Source organism: Atta cephalotes, assembly GCF_000143395.1.
Source record: "Atta cephalotes unplaced genomic scaffold scaffold00002, whole genome shotgun sequence".
Taxonomy (NCBI): Eukaryota; Metazoa; Arthropoda; class Insecta; order Hymenoptera; family Formicidae; genus Atta; species Atta cephalotes.
The window spans coordinates 671,059-689,487 of NW_012130066.1; the positions used below are offsets into that span (position 1 = coordinate 671,059).

Below are 18,429 nucleotides of genomic sequence, written 5' to 3' on the forward strand. Positions count from 1 at the left end.
ATATATATATATATATATATATATCAAAAAAAGTCCTATTCAAAAAGTCCTGTTATTAACACAGATAATATTTATAAAAATAACTCTTTTTATTAATTTTATTAAATTGATTGTCATTGTACGTATTTTAAATTTAATTATATATACTATATACTATTGTAGTATATATTTGTTTTCACGCATTTGCATTTTTGCTTTTGTTGAATGCCTGCTTCTACTAAATATATGCAACATAAATTTAAAGTTCAAAATCTTTTAAACTTGCGCGTAAACTCATTTAAATACAGCTTCTAATTATCATAGATATCAAGAATATCATTTGGTGATTAAGTGTGGAAGTTAGATATTTGCAAGTTTTAAACATTTATCTATCTTATAATTTAACTATGCGCCAATCAGATTGTTGATATATAAAAGCGTCGCACCCAAGCATTTATTTCTGTATCTAATCCTTTCGATACTTAATCCTTTTGACGCGATAATATTTAAATAATGGACAACGTACAAAATAAAACGGCGATAGTCACGGGTGCTGGGTCCGGCATTGGCTACTACATTACCGAAAATTTATTACATAAAGGCGCAAAGGTATTTTAGAATTAAAAATAAAAAAATAGAATTGATTCCCATCTAATTTATTAATTTTTAGAAAGTCGCCATCATCGATTTACCGTTAGAACGTTGTTATAATGCGACAGTGACTTTGCAAGAAAAATTTGGAAAAGATCGCGTCATTTTCTTTCCAGTTGATGTAACAAACGTGGAAGAGTATAGTAGTAATTGTCATATTTCTTAAATATTTCTTAAATATTTTTTACCAGTCTATTTTTTGTTAATAATTTATTATCAATAATTGTGATTTATTTTATATTTTTAAATACGAAATATCCATTAAATTAGAGAAGTAACTATTAACCGATTATTTTAATCCTTAGAAATCTTCAAGAAAATTATCAAAGAATTTAATGGACTCGATATACTTGTTAACAATGCTGGAATATGTCATGACCGTCACATCGAGCAAATGTTTTCTATTAACATTGTGAGTAATAAAGCACTAAATTTTTACTAGTTAATCAAATAATTTACTTATTTTAGTAAGAGTTCTGAAAAACTATTTTAAATAAATATATTAGTTATCTGTAGATGAACTCATTTAAACTTCCTTTTATTTATTATATAAATTGTTCGTATGATTTTCATGAAACTCGGCACATAAGATAATTTGATAATACTTTATTTGATTCTGAGATCAAAATTAAAAAAACTAAAAATAAATCCAATATAACGGATAAAATTTTTTTAAATAATGTGATTATTATAAAATTCTATTTTAGGGAATTAATTGAAAGTAACTAAATTTCCAATCTTTCTTTATTTGAAGCACATAAATGTTACATAAACAATACCTATCTATTGATTTCAAAACTCTCGATTACGATTCGCATAATACTAGATTTTCCTTCATATTATAGATTATTACCTTCTAAAATTTGACATTTTTATAATGCATTCAAACTTAGCGATATCAAGAACAGCGATATTTATATATATAATATCAAATTATTTTTTTGATATCTGAATTTTAGTTCTGAGGCCAAAATCGAATTCTGCGACGCCAAAAACTTTTAAAAATAACAAAAGTCTTCATAAAGTTTCTTTATTAGAAAACTCTCGTTTTTAACATGTTTTATATCTTATAAAATTTATCAGTATATATGTTTATTATTATATATATGTTTATTAAACATACATAATTTTATAAATATTTATAATTTGATTAATTATAAATATATATAAATCAATTATATACTTTATTAATATACTTTATTATATACTTTATTATATACTTTAATTATTTCTACAGATAGCATTAATTCGCAGCTCAATGTTAGGCATGGATTACATGGGGAAACATAAAGGTGGCAAAGGAGGTACAATAGTAAATATAGCGTCTTTGGCTGGTCTTACTCCTTTCTTTTTATGTCCGGTATATAGTTCTTCTAAATATGCTGTCGTCGGATTTGGTCTCTGTCTTGAGGTAATTTATATTTCGTAAAGTAGGAAGAACTTTTACAATATTATCGTAAATTTTTTTTACAAATGCTGTATTTTTTTTAATTGTTTGAAAGAAAGAATAGAAAATACAGATAATAAAAGAAGTTTTAAAAATATTCTAATTTTGTTAAAGGATTAAAGAATATCTAAAAAAATATCTTCAATTGCCTTATATATTTGTTATATATTTGAATATCAAAAAGTTCTTTTGAACATATTTATTATTAAGAGATATATTATTATGTTTTTTTTAAATTTATATACGACAAATTTTGTTAAAAAGGCTATTTGTTTTTTGTTTTGATGTAATTGCATGCAAGTTCGATACCGGACGTGAAATAATTTTATTCAGAAAAAGATATTTCAAAATTCTTTTAAAAATATAATTTTGCATATATTATTTATATTATTTTCTTATAATTTTAATAAATTGTTCAAATCATTAAAATACTTTATATTAACAATAAAAAGTAATAAAAAATTTTACTAACGTAACATCTTTTTTAGAAATTTTATGACAAAACAGGAGTTCGTATTCTTACGATATGTCCTAGTTTCACAATAACTGCAATGATAATAGAGAAAGACTATAACCTCTTAAATATTATCGATCAAGATATTTTTAATAAATTTGAGGAGCAATTTGAGGAGCTAGCCAAAGATTTTCATAATCCTCAATCGTAAGTGTAAAACATAATAGAAATATATTTATATATAAATCTTAGAAACCATGTATGCCATAATTTATACATAATTAGGACATACTATTACTTTTGATAGAGAGGAATACCGCCTCTCTTTATTGTATATACTTATTCATTATTTTATTATGATATTTTATTATTATATTTTATTATGATATTTATGATATTGTTATTAGTACTAAAAATATACACATATTAATATATAATATAAGAAAAAGATAAGAGAATCATTAATATTATTATTATTAATAATATTATTATTATATCATTACTAAAAACATGAAAATTATATTAATATCTTTTCTGAAACATAATATATTTGTTACAGTGCGGTGCATGTGGCACAATCTATAGTCATGACAATTCAAATGGGTAAAAATGGATCAATTTGGCTTATTAAGAATAATGAGCCACCATGTATGATCAAATTACCGCCGTTTGTTGTCTCTTAAAATTCTTCAAGATATTCTATTTTGAAGAATTTTAAGAGACAACAAACTTGAAAATCTAAACATCTGAAACGATCCTTTTTAGGGTCTCGACATCTCGGTATTGATCATCAATTTTATTCGAACTAACATGATTTTCAGATTTTTTTCAGTGACACGTATAAACCGAGACCTTAAAAAGCTAGTATTATATAATAAAAGGGTTGTTAGATTTTTTTTTATTACGGTTTTAATTTTTTAAATGTATAATTATTAGACATCGGAATTATGCAGACATTTATTACTATACTAAAAAAAGCAGATAATAACTAAGATTCAAATTATTTACAATATCTAATATATTTATATTACAACATATGTATTTTTTATGCAAAATAAAAATAAATGTATAAAATAATATACATTATATATGCAAGATATATGTCAAAACATGTTTTTATAAAAAAGAGTTATTTACATTATTAATATTTATTTATATTATTATATAAATGTTATTCATTCCTAAAACTAAAATAAATACTGATACAAGAGGATTATGCTGGCATCTGTTTGACCAACAAAAATACATTTGCTTTAATTTTACATGCCAATGTGTTTTTAGGAAAAAAATATAGATCATTATTTAGTTATAAGTAGTTCTAATATTTTAAAGAGACAAATATATACTGAATACATGATGGTATTCGTTCAAATGACTCAATCGTGTGTATTAGGAGATAAGAAAAAAAACCGATATTTTAAAACTGATAAAAGTTCAGACACACAATATTTACAAAATATTAATATTTTGCAATATTTTATAATATATTTATATTTTGTAAATTATATTATTGTATATTATTTTTGTAATTTTAGATGCAAAGAATAAAGATTAATCGTACTTATATTATAAAAATTCTCTCGTCAATTTATTATTTATCACATTATTTACCATAAATGTGATAAATAATGTGTCACGCATTAATTTAAATTTCTTTAGACAGTTTAAATACGAACATAAACACAACTTCAACCGTTCCGTTCTGCGTATAATTATAAGCGATTTCTCAACAATCGCAATTATATATAAACAGCTTTTCGAACGGTTGCAAAAGTCATAGGAAAGAAAGTGTGTTTACCTTTTTCAAATGCGATCAAAAGGAGAGAGAGAGAGAGAGACTTAAAGGGAATCAACAAAGAGGTTTTTGATTTCTTTTATCGCATTAATTATCTCTGTTGTTCCTCACAAGTTGTGTACCCATCGTCGGTCAGAATGTGATCGATGACGTCACACTCTGCCGCTAGCTCCACATCAAAATGGCCGCATTTTAGTCTACCGAGTACTTTTCTTTACTGTTTGCCAATAGCCGTGCTAAGGGCCTGGCGGTGTTCGTTTTCGTCGGAGCGGGTCTATTTCGCCGGAAATTTCACTGTGTTGCGCGACACGCCCTAAATTTCCGCGAAATAGAGCGAACGTGACCGGGTAAGTGCGGGGAAAAGTGAGCAAAAAGGGTGTACGTGCCGCACGCGCGGCGTGGCTCCGATTGTTCGGATGGGCACGTCGCCGCCGTTGTCGCCGCCGGACCAAGCCCATTCCATCGGGAGACGGAATTTATTTATAGAAATAGAAAGATCGACGATCGCAACCCGGAGCACGCGATCGTGCGTACGAAATTGCGCGCGGCCGCGACGATCGCATCCCTCGTGTAATAAACCACTCGTTATACCGGCTCGCCCTTCCCGCAGGAAGGTTATATCGTCTTGCTATCACTTTCTATCGTCTTCGACGTCTTCTAAACTTGATCGGATTTTCCGCTGTAAATCTATATACCTCGCGATTCGCGTCTCAATGCGGAAAAGAGGATATACCGCGCGTACGCTGGAAACTACATTTCGGAGTAAATTTCGGAGCAGATCCTTTTTTTTAGGCATAAACTTGAAGTAGACCTTTTTAGAATAACTGAGAGAGCTCGGAGTTGTATTCTCCTTTATTGATTAATAAGATCAACAAACGGTATAGTTTGTCAACTGTTAATTGCTTGTTTATTGATAATTATGAAATATTTATTTGTACTCTTGCTCACTGATTAGCAAAGTCAGCAGAAGAAGAGTTTATAGTCTGCTAATTGCTATGTGAGACTTATCAATATACAAAAGACAAATTTATTATATATTTGAACATGATCGAAAATTTGATTATCTTATCGATTGATTACATAGCACAGGTATAAAAATCTTTAAATGTGTTTATATATGTCATGCGATTCTGTCATCTAAAATACATTAAAATAGGATTGAATTTGTGCTTTCATTTTACAGGTTTGTCTACGTAGATTTTCATAAGATGTTACGTCATCAACATCACGCAATGCAAAATCAGCTTCGAGATCACAACAGGTTAATATCCTCTAATCAAATATTATGTTATTACGACAATGAAATAAAAAGTATTAGTTTATTCTAAGAATACAATTTTTTTGTAGAATTTAGAATTTATGTAGAATTGAAATAAAGAATTTTATATTTGTGTAAATATTTGTATAAATGATTAAAAATTGATAAAGAAATCTTCTAATGATTCTGTTTATTGATTTAATGATATGTTGTATGCTGTAATGTCTACATATATGAGAAAATTTTTAAAGAATTAAGATTGTTAAGTTGTTATTTGTTGAAATTGTTTCCTTATTATTTCAGAGAATTATTATAAAAAAAGATTAAATATATTTATATATAATAGAAACATATTTGCTATATTTCTTATAGAAAATTAATATAAACAGGAATTTATTTAATAAGATTTGTAATCAAACAAAAATGAATATAGAATGGCAGGACCAATGCGGCCTATGCAGCAGGCTAACATGCCCCAGCTACATCAGCCGCAGCATTTGTTACCACATCGGAATCCACATCAACCAATACTGTCCATGCCCCCCCATCAACAGCATATGCATCACATGCAGCATCCTGGCCCGCCGCATGGAAATCCAAGACAGCCAATGTTGATGGGTATGAATACGCACAGTACTAACAGTAAGTACACGTACACAATGAAAATTAGATTCTTGTTCTTATCATAATTAATTTGAAATATTTAACTTCAGATACCATGGTTAGCGTTAGCATGAAGGACCAAGCAAATACAGTTTCTGTGACTCTTCAAAATGTGCAACCTCAATATCCACATCAGCAACAGCCACAGCAGCAGCAACCGAATAATCAGCAGAATCAATCTCCTCAGCAGCAACAGCCACAACAGCAAGTACAACAATCACAATCGCAACAACAGCCGCAGCATGTACCACAACAACCAAATGTGGATCAATCGAAAGCGATAACGAACGATGCCAATGGAGAGTCCAGAGATGACAATGCATCTGGTCAGAATCATGCCGCGACTAATCCAGCTTTGGCAAACATGAAAGAAAAAACACCTATGTGTTTGTTAAACGAGTTGGCAAGATTCAATAGGATTCAACATCAATATAGGCTGACCAACGAGCAAGGACCGGCGCACAAAAAGAGATTCACAGTGACACTAAAACTGGGTGAAGAGGAATATGTCGCTGAAGGTCCTAGTATAAAAAAGGCTCAACATAGCGCAGCGACCGAAGCATTGACGAAAACTTGGTATCGTCAACCTCCACCTAAGCCCACCAAGGCCATGAGAATTGGCCATCTGGGCAAATGTCCAACAGGTTCTGGTAATTATTATGTATTCTACATGCATTGAATTGTGATGCAATAATATATTATAATATCAATTTGGAATGTTATTTTTTTAATGTAAGTAATTGTAAATGTTAATTATGCAAAATAATGTCGATTTATGTACAACTATATGTTTATAAAATCTACACATCTTTCCAATACTATTTAATTGCTCTTTCTAAATGTGCTATTTTGGATTACAGGACATTTGCCTCCCACCGTCGAACTGAACGCATTAGCAATGAAACGAGGTGAACCAACTGTTTATACGTTCCGACAAGCTCCTCCAGCTGCATTGCAGCATCAATTTATGCCACATGGATTCGGTGCTAACTTTCCACGAATGTACAATCCGCGTATCGCGTACAATCGTGGAGTTCATACGGATCTTCAGGGATTGTATCTTGTCACTCTGAAGGTGGGTGAACGCGAGTTCACAGGTAGAGGTTTAACAGGCCAAGCTGCACGTCACGATGCTGCTAGCAGAGCCTTGGAACAATTACGCCAGTTGCCATTACCAGAAGAGATCGCAAATACCAATAATACTAACGAGAACGGTACGTTGGGTGGCATTGACGATCCAAACGCTGAGTTGAAAAGTCCTGTATCTCTTGTTCATGAAACTGCTCTGAAACGTGGACTGCCAGTCAGTTTTGAAGTCGTATCCGAAAGTGGTAAACCTCACATAAGAACTTTCATGACAAAATGCACCGTCGGCGAGAAGGTTACTGTGGGAGAAGGATCCTCGAAAAAAGTAATTTCTCAAATTTTTCATGTAAAAGAATGATAAATAATGACGCAATTTTAAATGCTTGTATTATTCCTGTTTTCTTAGGTATCGAAGAAACGCGCCGCTGAATTGATGTTAGACGAACTGAAGCGTCTTCCTCCGTTACCGGCTACCATACAGAACCGATCAATGCGAGTTAAACGTAAGCCACCAGCGACGAAGAAGAAATCTCGAAACTTAATCAAAGTTTATCAAGAGCCTCGTGCGGAGAATGAAGCCGCGGAGGAGGTCAATCCGGTTTCTCGGCTAGTTCAGATTCAACAGGCGAAACGAGAGAGGGAGCCAGTTTACAATCTAATAGATGAGAAGGGCGCACCAAGACGCAGAGAGTTTGTCATGGAAGTGACAATGGGTCAGCACTCTGCCCAAGGAATCGGACCTAACAAAAAATTGGCTAAGAGAGCTGCGGCTGAGGCTCTCTTGGCGCAATTGGGATATAGTAAACCGTCGCCGCAACCCTCAAAACCGTCCATAAAGACGGGAGAGAGCGAGAACACAGAGTCAAAGCCTAGAAAAGTTACATTTCTCGAAGACGAACAAATGAATGACACTCAACCTCACTCGGTAGGAGGTAAGGAAAAACATCGACCATTGTATACAGAACTGTGTTCGATAAATTTTAAAATTTTATCGTCTCTAGGTTCCATAGGCCGCCAATTAGTACCTGGTCTTTTACTGGTGGACGGAGGTCAAGAATCTAAACTGGGGAATGGACCCAGCGTACAAATAGTCGCTGAAGAGTTGCGCGAACAGCAACAGCAGAATACGGCTGGTGTTTCGCCCAAGGATCAATTGCATTATTTATCTCAGTTATTTAATTTCAGCGTAGAATTTAGCGACTTTCCTAAGGTAATCGATCGTTTGATCAGTATTAAAAGAATATTAAAATAATGCTAATTAATTAAGATGGAACATAGTGTGAACACGAAATGATGATGTTGCCATATCATCAAATAAATTATAAGTCATTATTTTTCATTAATGTTCTAGGGAGTATCTATAAACAAAGAATATTTATCACTTGTGTCGCTAAGCACTGATCCACCGCAAGTTTGTCATGGTAATGGAGCAACAATAACCGCAAGTCGCAATCAAGCGGCTCTAAGGGCGCTTCGTACACTTAGTAAATTGGGACTTGATAATGCCTCGAACGCAGCACAAGTGAAGAAGGACAAAGGTGCATCTGGTGATGGAATACACATTAGCATTCAAGTTAAAAATAACATTATGGATGGAGCTATCGATAAGTAACTGAGTAGCGCTTAAGACATATGTAATGTTGAGTTATATTTATGCTTCTCCAGGACACCGCAAAAGGAAGTTAAATGAATTTCATTGTTACAAAATTCTTTACAAAATTGATAACGTTAATTATTGTTCATTTATTGCCAGTTCATTTGTAGATATGATATTCCTCGACAGAGACTTTTTTCTTCGATTGCACTCCAAGAGAGTCTCAGCCGCAGTTGTATTAACCATTTTTTTTTTTACTAAATCTGATTCCTTTAAGGAATCTGATCTATTAAAAAAAACTCATTGTGTGAATCTTTTTTTCCAATATAATAATTTATATTGAAAAAGGTTGCTACACAATAATCTGGCTATATTTGTAATTGTAAAAATATATTTATATGTACTTCAGAAAAATTCATCGATGAATTAAATAAAGCGTTGTGCATGATATAGATTTTTTTCATTTTATATGTTTGTTATTTATTGAATTGCTATATACTATTTACATTACTGAAATATGATATGAAAAATCAGATCGAATCTAAATTTGAATCAGCTTATATAAAATTATTTAAAATAATCATCGAATATAAATTTGAATCAATATATAAAATTATTTTAATTAGTTATTAGTATGTAAGAAATCTTCCTGAGCTTTTGCAGTGTCCTAATTATATTGAAATGCCGTTCAAGCACCAATAAGCGATATGTATTTAATAATTATGTAAGAATTCTTTCGTTTAATGACTAGAAACGTCTGATTAGTCACAACAAACATTGATAAGTTTTTGTGACTATTGGCAATCTATTGTTATAAATAGCATATCATTGAACGATTCATATATTACAACTCTTGCAAAATTAATAATGCTATGGAATCGCAAGGAATTATTGGTGTTTGATCGTGATTGCGATCCTAGCAGTGACAAATATGTATAACTATTGTATTTATTGTAACACATTTTCATTGACAGGATCACAATATTAATATACTTATCTATGATGATTCAAAATGGTCATTCTCCAGTTAGGATCAATCTATAATATATAATGAACACTATAGGAAAATGTTAAGTAAAGCAACACGACCTGGAGATGAAATGCGACCATCTCTTAATTTTTCAATTGAATCTTAGCTTCCACACACATCATGAATAAATAATGTCTTGTTTAATTAATGATTGTTTTTCTTTTTTTTCTTTTTTTTAATTCTCGGATGTTCGAAATTGATTTTATATATTTTGTGTGTATATTTTTTCATCGCTTTATTAAAAAAAAAAAGCAATTTAAAAATCTATTTCTATTGAGTCGCATAAAAATTATACATAAAATCACGTATTTTTCCAGAGTAAACTCTGGCTACGTGCGCTAGAAATACGTGTGAAAGATTAAGTAGTTAACGTTTAAATTGGTAAAACATACGTAATGCGATATACACTGTCCCTATGCCCCAATTTGCTTTTCTACGGGGGCCAGAAGCAACCTGGGGTTACATATTCATGTATCGTAAAATATTGAGAAATGAAGGAAAATAGAAATTTCCATACATCTGTCATTCGGATAAGAAGTAATGATACGCTGTATAGGAAATTTCAGCGAATATAAAATGGAAAGAAAAGAAATAGTAATAAAAAAATTTGTCCTGTTACGTCAAGACTATTAAAGTTGTTTTAAATTGCGATAAGAAACATAGCCTGAAAATGGCGAATTTTGTCTGGTTGAGAAGCGAAGGGAATAGAAATTTCCGTACACCTATCGTTCGTACGTAGACAGTAATGATATGTTGCGTCGGAAATTTTGATGAATCTAAAAAAGAGAAAAAAAAGAAGAGAAGGCAATAATTCAAAATTTGTCCCGTTGCGTCCGGACTATTACGAAATTTTAATTTTGCTGAGAAATAATCCTGAAAAAACGGTGAATTTTGTATTATTGTCGGAAAACGAATAAGAATACTAGAGTGGAAGAAACTTAATAATGAATGAAGATAGACATTGAGAAACGGTACAAACTCTGAATATTCATGATGTAGCTTTTACTTTTTGATTTAAAGTTCTATGCGTCTCCATGTAAACTGATTGAACGTTGCCTTTTATGGTGTAACGACACAGAGTTTTGTACCGGTATTCTCAAAACCAAGCGACTATCTTCTATTCATTGCTCTTGTATTATATGCGATTTATTAAACAATAAATACAAACGGTTTACATAAACGTTTTATAACGGTTAGTAAACTGTGTTATTGTTCACTAAAATCGTGTGCATTTTTATTCATAATGCCCGATACTCGGTATATTGAAAATTTGTAAGAAATGTTCGCGTGAAAATGATGGATCTGTCCATTAAATGGAGGTTTGTTTGAGATATTTGCTGGAAAAAAATTATTTATTGACTCTTCGAGACTCTAGCTGGGTTTTGTTTTGCCGATCGCTTTTATAAGTGGGCCTTTCTTGTTCATGTGACATTCAGTATTACAAGACGCAGTGGTAGATTCCATTATATACATATAGTTTTTCAAGAAATAAGCGAGATAAAGATTCAAATTAAATCATTAGTCGCATACGCTACAAGAGAAAGAGAAAAGGAACAGTTTCACGTTACGAACTGTAATATCGTATAGTTAATATTAACGAATAGATAAGCGAATATAACGTATCAATTTACCGAGATACCGGAAACCGAAATCCTTCGACACTTTGAAGAGAGAAAAAAAAACTCGCTCGTTCGCATTGAGAAGTCAATTGCGTTGTCTGACTTGATCCGCAAGGTGTTGAGGAAACACAAATTAATATGTCGACACTGTCAGGAAGAAGAAGAATAATGTGTAATATTAGTTTCATGCGTAATCCATATTTCGTTCCGTCATTTTGTTTTAATGCCATCGCACATACAATACCGCTATGTTTGCTTACTTTCGGTTAGTATAAGGAAGATCAAGTGATCGCTGCCGTTTCATCATGTTACAACATTACTATGTAAAGCTTCTGTAAAATATACAATTAACTTCTCGCAATTTTTCAGTTGGCGGAATCACTCTGTAAGCACACAATATTCTTAGGGTTTCACTTAACATTCACAACATTCGTAAGTATTATTTCACCTTTGTTATTATCAAATGTATGTTGAACAAGGATGAAATGATGCACGCGAACGTTATGAATGATAAGTTCATCCCAGAATGTTATTTATCCTTTTTAATATTCATTCTAGGAATATTGTGTTTTATAGGGCAATGCCGAGCATGAAAGAAAGTAACCGTATACGATACCGTAATGTAGTTCCGATTATGTTAGATTTACATTTTAAGTAAAACAATTTGTTTGTAACGATTTGCTGTAACGTACGTATAAAACGCAATTGCGTAATGCGAGTTCTCGACAACATCTATCGAGAAGAATGATTGCTCCTTAAATGAATGCGTCCTAACGATCGAGGAGATCATTCATACCGATGAAGCTTTAATTGCATTTTCGAAAGTGAATTGTACGACGTATAGGAATCTACTGCTTTCCTCTATCCGCATCAGTTTGTATTTGACGTTGATGAGAACGATTGTAGAAAGGTTTCACGTACATGTATATGGCCTTTTTACTGTGCGTTTCAAATATACGCATGACAAGGTGGCACACGAATATAAGAATATTTTATTCTATCTGTCCTTATTTCAGGCTTTTCGTTTGAATAAAATATCCTTCATCAAGTATCAGTTTAGTTGGTAACTATTTGTGAGATTTGATATACCTAAGGTTTTAATATGCACATTCTTAATTTGTTTAATTGCTACAAAAATTTCATAGATACATCTTATTTTAATAAAACTTAAAATCTTACTGGTGAAAATATTTCTCAGAATTATTCATACAATTTTTTAGAATTTTTTAGAATTTTTATATAAATTTAAAAATTTTTGAATAATTTTATACTTTTTTTAGAAAAATTTTTTTTTTTAGAAAATTTCTTAGGTACTTTAGGTACTTTATACAAATTGAAATTGCTGAAAAAAATCTATTTTTTTCTAAAATTTTTTATGTATGTAAATTCTGAAATATTCTAAGATTTAAAGAACTCTTCATTTTCTCTCTATAATTTTTAATAAAAATTTTATAAGATCTGAAAAAGTTTAGAATATTTTTTCAGAAATCATAGAATGGAAATCTTACAATATTTCGAAATTCACATATATAAAAAGTTTTAAGATCTAGTTTTCTCAATGTAAAATTAACTTTAATCTCGGTTTAAATAACTTATTATTTTTCTGATTCTAAAATTAGAACAAAATAAATAGCTTTTCTAATTCTGGAATTACAAAAAGATAAAAAATAAATTGAACCGAGACTTTTTCAGCGTTTTTGAAAAGTGTTTTAATTCACATCAAAAATTCTGAGAAAAATTATCCTAAATAAAAAAAATTTGTCTGAAAAGTATAAATTAAAATATCTGAAACATACTTTATTACTTATTCTAAGCTAAAAAATGAAGAATCTCTTCCTTATTAGACGAGATAAAGAAATGGACATCGTAGTTCAACGGTTTGCCACGAAAAGTCTATCACTGTCTTCGCAATGGTGAACTGCAATGGTATATTGTCATTAGTTTTTAAATTATTATAACCTTAAAAAATATAAAAGAATTATAATAAATGCAATCTAAATTAAATTTATACTTGTAGTCTAATAATTTTAGCTTGCTATTCTGAGGTCTGACGTCCAAGTTGAAGCACTTCCGGTTATGTTAATGTATTCATACGAATTTTGTGGAACAATGTATCGATCAAACAGTCGATTATAGGTTAGAATCGCCGTTAATATTTCGTAAGAAACAACTCGTAAAACGATGGATTCAGATGAATTAAAGTAAAACAATCGATGCACAAAGGAAAATTTATTATTTCAAATATAAACATGAATTTCTTAAATCGTCACCCATAACGTATTTTCAGCTTAATCTTTTCTGTGTCGATGGTGCCTTGATCCACTCCGGGATTTATTTAGCACAGTTTTATTAACTTAACTAAGATGGAAGAAGGTTAGTTGCGATGTTTGATCAACGCCGAGGAATCGGTCGAATTCATCATATTAATTTATATTGCAGGTTTGACGAGAAAATAGAGAGCCTTGATATAAGAAAATTCTCAGAGCAGCGGGATCCCAAACGAATCTGAAAATGTTCAAGAACACCTTCCAAAGTGGTTTTCTATCCATTCTGTATAGCATCGGCAGCAAGCCCCTGCAAATCTGGGACAAGAAAGTGAGGAATGGACATATCAAGAGGATCACTGACAATGATATTCAAAGCCTTGTCCTGGAGATACTAGGCAGCAATGTTAGTACAACATATATCACATGTCCTGCAGATCCAAGGAAGACTTTGGGCATAAAGTTGCCCTTTTTGGTGATGATTATCAAGAATCTAAAGAAGTATTTCACATTTGAGGTTCAAGTGAGGTTCTTATTATACTAATTTATGGAAAAATTAAGGGAAAAGTATTTAATTTAATTTGGAGACTCTAAACAAATCCAAAATCTATTCATTACGAGTCAATTGTTCTTATATGATCTGTGTCATTCTAAAAGAATATTTAATATATTTAAGAAATTTTATGAATTTTTTCGTTCATTAAATGCTCAATCTCTCTTAATATAAAAAAAATTTACATATTACAGATAATTGATGACAAAAATGTACGTCGCAGATTTCGTGCAAGTAATTATCAATCAACGACGAGAGTGAAACCATTCATATGTACAATGCCAATGAGATTGGACGATGGATGGAATCAAATACAATTCAATTTGGCTGACTTCACTCGCCGTGCTTATGGGACAAATTATGTCGAGACACTGAGAGTCCAAATTCATGCTAATTGTAGGATACGGCGAGTGTATTTTTCGGATCGATTATATTCAGAGGACGAATTGCCGGCAGAATTTAAATTATTCTTGCCCATTCAAAATAAAGCAAAATGTTGATAATTAATGAAAAAAATGCGAGCCTCTTTAGTAAAAGAAAGAAGAGTTGTTCAATTGAAACTTTTTTTTTAAAATTTCTTCGAATTACTTTCAAAATAAAAAATAATTTATTGAAGGCTGTTTTAATTTTATACGCTGCTTAAACAATTGCAAGTAATATAATTAATAATATTCATTAAAGTTAATGTTAACTTAATAGAATATAAATCATGTACATGCAATTTATGTATTAAGAATTGTGTAATTTTGCTTATATGGAAAAAAAATACATACAATGAATGCAAAAGTATTCGTACAGAGAAAATAGTTTTAAAAAAACTTTATTTTAAAAAAATAAATATCCAGCGAGAAATGAGTCATCGAATTGATATCGAATTGATATTGATACGATGATTTCAACATCACATCGATTCGACATTTAATCGATCATTTCTTGCTGGGTAATTAACAATTTATTCATAAATAATAAAATAGACTATGTTTCTTAAAAAAATTATATATACGAAAAAGATGTGTATTAATTATAGAACAGAATATATTCATTGTATAAAATTGCTAATTAATGTTAAATTTTTTATAAATAAAACTTTATAAAAAATTTCTATGTATGAATATTTTTTGCTCTCACTGTATTTTCCTGTTTATATATTTTTAAAATTCTATTTTTTTCAAATAATCTGCTAAAAAGCAGTTAAATTTATTGCTAATCAATAATACATTAATTTGTATATCATCTTTGTTCGTAAACTTTTCTTGACCAAAGTTTCTTCGCTATTTGTCATATAATAATAATTCTATGTATACGGTAAGTTCTTTATCCTGTAATTTTTCGAGAAATTTCTTGTTCGCGGAATAATCTATTGCTATAAAATTTGATATGTAAGTTTTATTCATCGTTAAATACATGCCTTGTCATTTCGTCCAGTTCTCGTCTTCTTTCTCGATTAGAGATGAAATACATTTATTTATGGATACATTTTCATTTAAATTTTCAGCATCTTCCTCGATACTAACTAAAGATCTTAAACGATTGATGATACTTTTATCACTCTCTTTTACATATTTATGCTTGGAATGAATACATTTATTGCTTGGAATGTCGAACACATTATTATTTATGTTATCAAGCTTAATATTTTCAGATAGATCAGGTTTAAAAGACGACGAAGAACTCATGGCATCTACTTTAAATTTTGCTATCGTGGAATTATTTTTTCCTATCTGTATTTTATTAGCGTTATCATTTAACATACATTTCATTAAGTTAATATATGTATCTCCTGCATTCCGAATTTTCTGCAGACGTTTTGGAATTCTATCTTTGAATAATATTTCGTTGATATGTGTTTTAAAATATTGGCTCTTCATCATTATTTTTAAATTGATAGAAGACGCAGGTCGCGACGTATGATCATTAATTTTTATATTTAATAAAGAATTTTCTGCCTTATGTGTTTTCATTGCATAATGTTGGTTTACTTTTTCTGTTATATCACTATTATCTTTTTCTAATTTATTTTCTATAACTGGATCATTTACTAGAGATTTTGTGAAGTATTCACTTTGTCTTTTAAAAACATGTTGTTTTTTTATTGCATCGTTTAAAGCATCCAGTGACATGTGATTCCTTTTTAATGTATCAGAATTGTATAAATTTAAGTTCATCGATAGATTACTTTTCAGTTTTTCCATGCTGCCTACGGTTTTACATGAATCCACTTTTATTAACGATGTACTACTAGAATCTTTAACAAAACAATTCAAATCAGATTGCTCTAAAGGTCCTAAAAGCCAAAAAGAAATAAATATATGTTAATATATGTATATATTTCACATTTCTTCGAAAATTTATAAAACCTGTGTAACAATCTTCCATCTGACAAGACTTTTCGAAATTGATTCCCTGCTTTAACATATTGAAAACAGCTTGATGTAGCTCAACATGAGTTTCATCATCATTGTAATGACGATCTTGTAGATACACTCTTCTTAAAAGACAATTTGGATAGATCATTACTCTTTGTAGAGCCTCGTAATCCGTCTTATACACTTGGTGACATAGACTCTGAAGATTTATTTCTAAGAAGTTCCAACAGTCATCTAATCTCAATGGAATACTAGCCACACTTGCATTGATGCTTGGTAGTCTTTCAACATTGTAGGTCATAAAGGAGAATCTTCTCCGATATTGTTGTTTATCTATTATCTTCATATGTGTTAAAGATAGAGAATCATTATTAAAATATTACAGTTATAATACAGTTATAATAATAAGGTTAAGAATAATTACGATATCTATCATAAAATTTAAAGAGCATATACTTGAACTTCCAGTTTGAACCACAAGTTCAAATTCTTTACAACTAATACGAGAACAGGAAGTTTTATGTTCAGAATGTCTAGTGCTTTGGCAGGAATAGTTATGTTCGTGGGAATCGTGTTGTCATGAGGTCCGGTGATCTCGATTACTTTATCTCCATGTAATAGATCGTCGCTCACTCTACGAACTTTGCCACCAAAGGATACATGTTTTGACCATAGATCCAATGGCTTGTTAGCGACGCTGTACAACAGTGGCATGTATCTACAGATCTCATACTTCGACATATTCTCACAAGAAATATTAAGTCAGAAGTATTAAGAACAGATTCTGTCATAAATGTCTACTATAAATTTTCCCAACAGAGACTATGGATGTGATGGATAGGTTCTGGCGTATTCTGTTGGCAGAATTTTAGTAGAGATATAGCAAATTATATCAACAAAATACGATGACAAATCAAGCAATTTTGACATGTTGACACTACACAATTGACGCGAATTGCCAGCAAAAATAGAGTGGAATCTGCATTGACGAACTCGGCTTCTACTGTCAATCTATTATCAGGTTATGTCAAAATACTCCAAACCATGAATACGCCAAACTATATCATATTTTGCTTATTAAAACGAGAGTAACGAGAACTTAATGCGAATCAATTGATTTGTCAGCAATTTCTGATTATTCCTAATCAAATTCGCTGTACGAATGTAAATTCGATCTACTGAACGGTCCGCTTACCGGAGATAAAAGTATTTGGAGAAGTATATAACTTCTCCAAAAAGTTACCGCAATTTTTTAATTTTTCCCGAATATTTCAACATGATCTTTCCTTTTTTCTATGGTAGAATGTGTAAGTGGAAAACAACAAGAATTTGACAACTGTTTCCATGATTTTTTTTTTATTCTGGAATCCGGAGAGGAACTCTTAGAGGTTATGTTCCTCCTTGTTCATCCGCATTTGTTTCTCTGCGCGTTATTTATCGCGTTATTTATCGCGATTACGACAAAAATGGCAAGGCAATAAATATTTTCGATAAATCGAAGTGCATTTTACATTGGGATCTAAATTCAGGGCAATACATCGATAGCCATTCCACAACGAGAAAAATTATAAAAGGTAAATAATTAATTGTAGTTAACAAGGTATATTTTTTTAATGTTCTCTTATAATTTATCTTTCTTCTCTGTTACTGATTTATGCTAAAAAGAAAGC

At 30.7% G+C, this 18,429-nt stretch overlaps 4 protein-coding genes across 4 annotated transcripts; 3 read left to right on the forward strand and 1 right to left on the reverse strand.

Moving 5' to 3' along the window:
- The first annotated feature begins 492 nt into the window (after positions 1–492).
- Positions 493–3,214, forward strand: LOC105619340 (15-hydroxyprostaglandin dehydrogenase [NAD(+)]-like). The gene is made up of 6 exons (XM_012200863.1): positions 493–588; positions 650–776; positions 936–1,042; positions 1,868–2,041; positions 2,566–2,738; positions 3,091–3,214. The coding sequence occupies exons 1-6, from the start codon at positions 493–495 to the stop codon at positions 3,212–3,214; spliced, it is 801 nt and encodes a 266-aa protein (XP_012056253.1).
- Positions 3,215–5,534: 2,320 nt separating this feature from the next.
- LOC105619351 (double-stranded RNA-binding protein Staufen homolog 2) lies at positions 5,535–8,945 on the forward strand. The gene is made up of 7 exons (XM_012200874.1): positions 5,535–5,587; positions 6,018–6,226; positions 6,298–6,897; positions 7,108–7,658; positions 7,740–8,265; positions 8,335–8,543; positions 8,685–8,945. The coding sequence occupies exons 1-7, from the start codon at positions 5,535–5,537 to the stop codon at positions 8,943–8,945; spliced, it is 2,409 nt and encodes an 802-aa protein (XP_012056264.1).
- A 5,142-nt stretch (positions 8,946–14,087) lies between these two features.
- LOC105619362 (cilia- and flagella-associated protein 20) lies at positions 14,088–15,114 on the forward strand. Its single transcript, XM_012200886.1, has 2 exons — positions 14,088–14,363; positions 14,588–15,114. Exons 1-2 carry the CDS (start codon positions 14,088–14,090, stop codon positions 14,891–14,893), a joined length of 582 nt encoding a protein of 193 aa, XP_012056276.1. The 3' UTR covers positions 14,894–15,114.
- A 691-nt stretch (positions 15,115–15,805) lies between these two features.
- Positions 15,806–17,500, reverse strand: LOC105622520. The gene is made up of 4 exons (XM_012203939.1): positions 17,216–17,500; positions 16,751–17,099; positions 16,373–16,677; positions 15,806–16,114 (listed from the first exon to the last, which is right to left on the reverse strand). Exons 1-4 carry the CDS (start codon positions 17,498–17,500, stop codon positions 15,806–15,808), a joined length of 1,248 nt encoding a protein of 415 aa, XP_012059329.1.
- Between the last annotated feature and the right edge of the window lie 929 nt (positions 17,501–18,429).

What these genes read in the sequence shown, in the direction of transcription:
- LOC105619351 (XM_012200874.1), top strand. Translation starts at nt 5,535, where the DNA reads ATGTTACGTCATCAACATCACGCAATGCAAAATCAGCTTCGAGATCAC. An exon ending in CAAATGTCCAACAGGTTCTG is followed by an intron (nt 6,898 to 7,107) that starts GTAATTATTATG and finishes TTTGGATTACAG; the next exon opens with GACATTTGCCTCCCACCGTC. An exon ending in AATTTAGCGACTTTCCTAAG is followed by an intron (nt 8,544 to 8,684) that starts GTAATCGATCGT and finishes TTAATGTTCTAG; the next exon opens with GGAGTATCTATAAACAAAGA.
- LOC105619340 (XM_012200863.1), top strand. Translation starts at nt 493, where the DNA reads ATGGACAACGTACAAAATAAAACGGCGATAGTCACGGGTGCTGGGTCC. An exon ending in AAATGTTTTCTATTAACATT is followed by an intron (nt 1,043 to 1,867) that starts GTGAGTAATAAA and finishes TTATTTCTACAG; the next exon opens with ATAGCATTAATTCGCAGCTC. An exon ending in GATTTTCATAATCCTCAATC is followed by an intron (nt 2,739 to 3,090) that starts GTAAGTGTAAAA and finishes TATTTGTTACAG; the next exon opens with TGCGGTGCATGTGGCACAAT.
- LOC105622520 (XM_012203939.1), bottom strand. Translation starts at nt 17,500, where the DNA reads ATGTCGAAGTATGAGATCTGTAGATACATGCCACTGTTGTACAGCGTC. An exon ending in GGTTCAAACTGGAAGTTCAA is followed by an intron (nt 17,100 to 17,215) that starts GTATATGCTCTT and finishes ACACATATGAAG; the next exon opens with ATAATAGATAAACAACAATA. An exon ending in GATGGAAGATTGTTACACAG is followed by an intron (nt 16,678 to 16,750) that starts GTTTTATAAATT and finishes TTTGGCTTTTAG; the next exon opens with GACCTTTAGAGCAATCTGAT.
- LOC105619362 (XM_012200886.1), top strand. Translation starts at nt 14,088, where the DNA reads ATGTTCAAGAACACCTTCCAAAGTGGTTTTCTATCCATTCTGTATAGC. An exon ending in ATTTCACATTTGAGGTTCAA is followed by an intron (nt 14,364 to 14,587) that starts GTGAGGTTCTTA and finishes TACATATTACAG; the next exon opens with ATAATTGATGACAAAAATGT.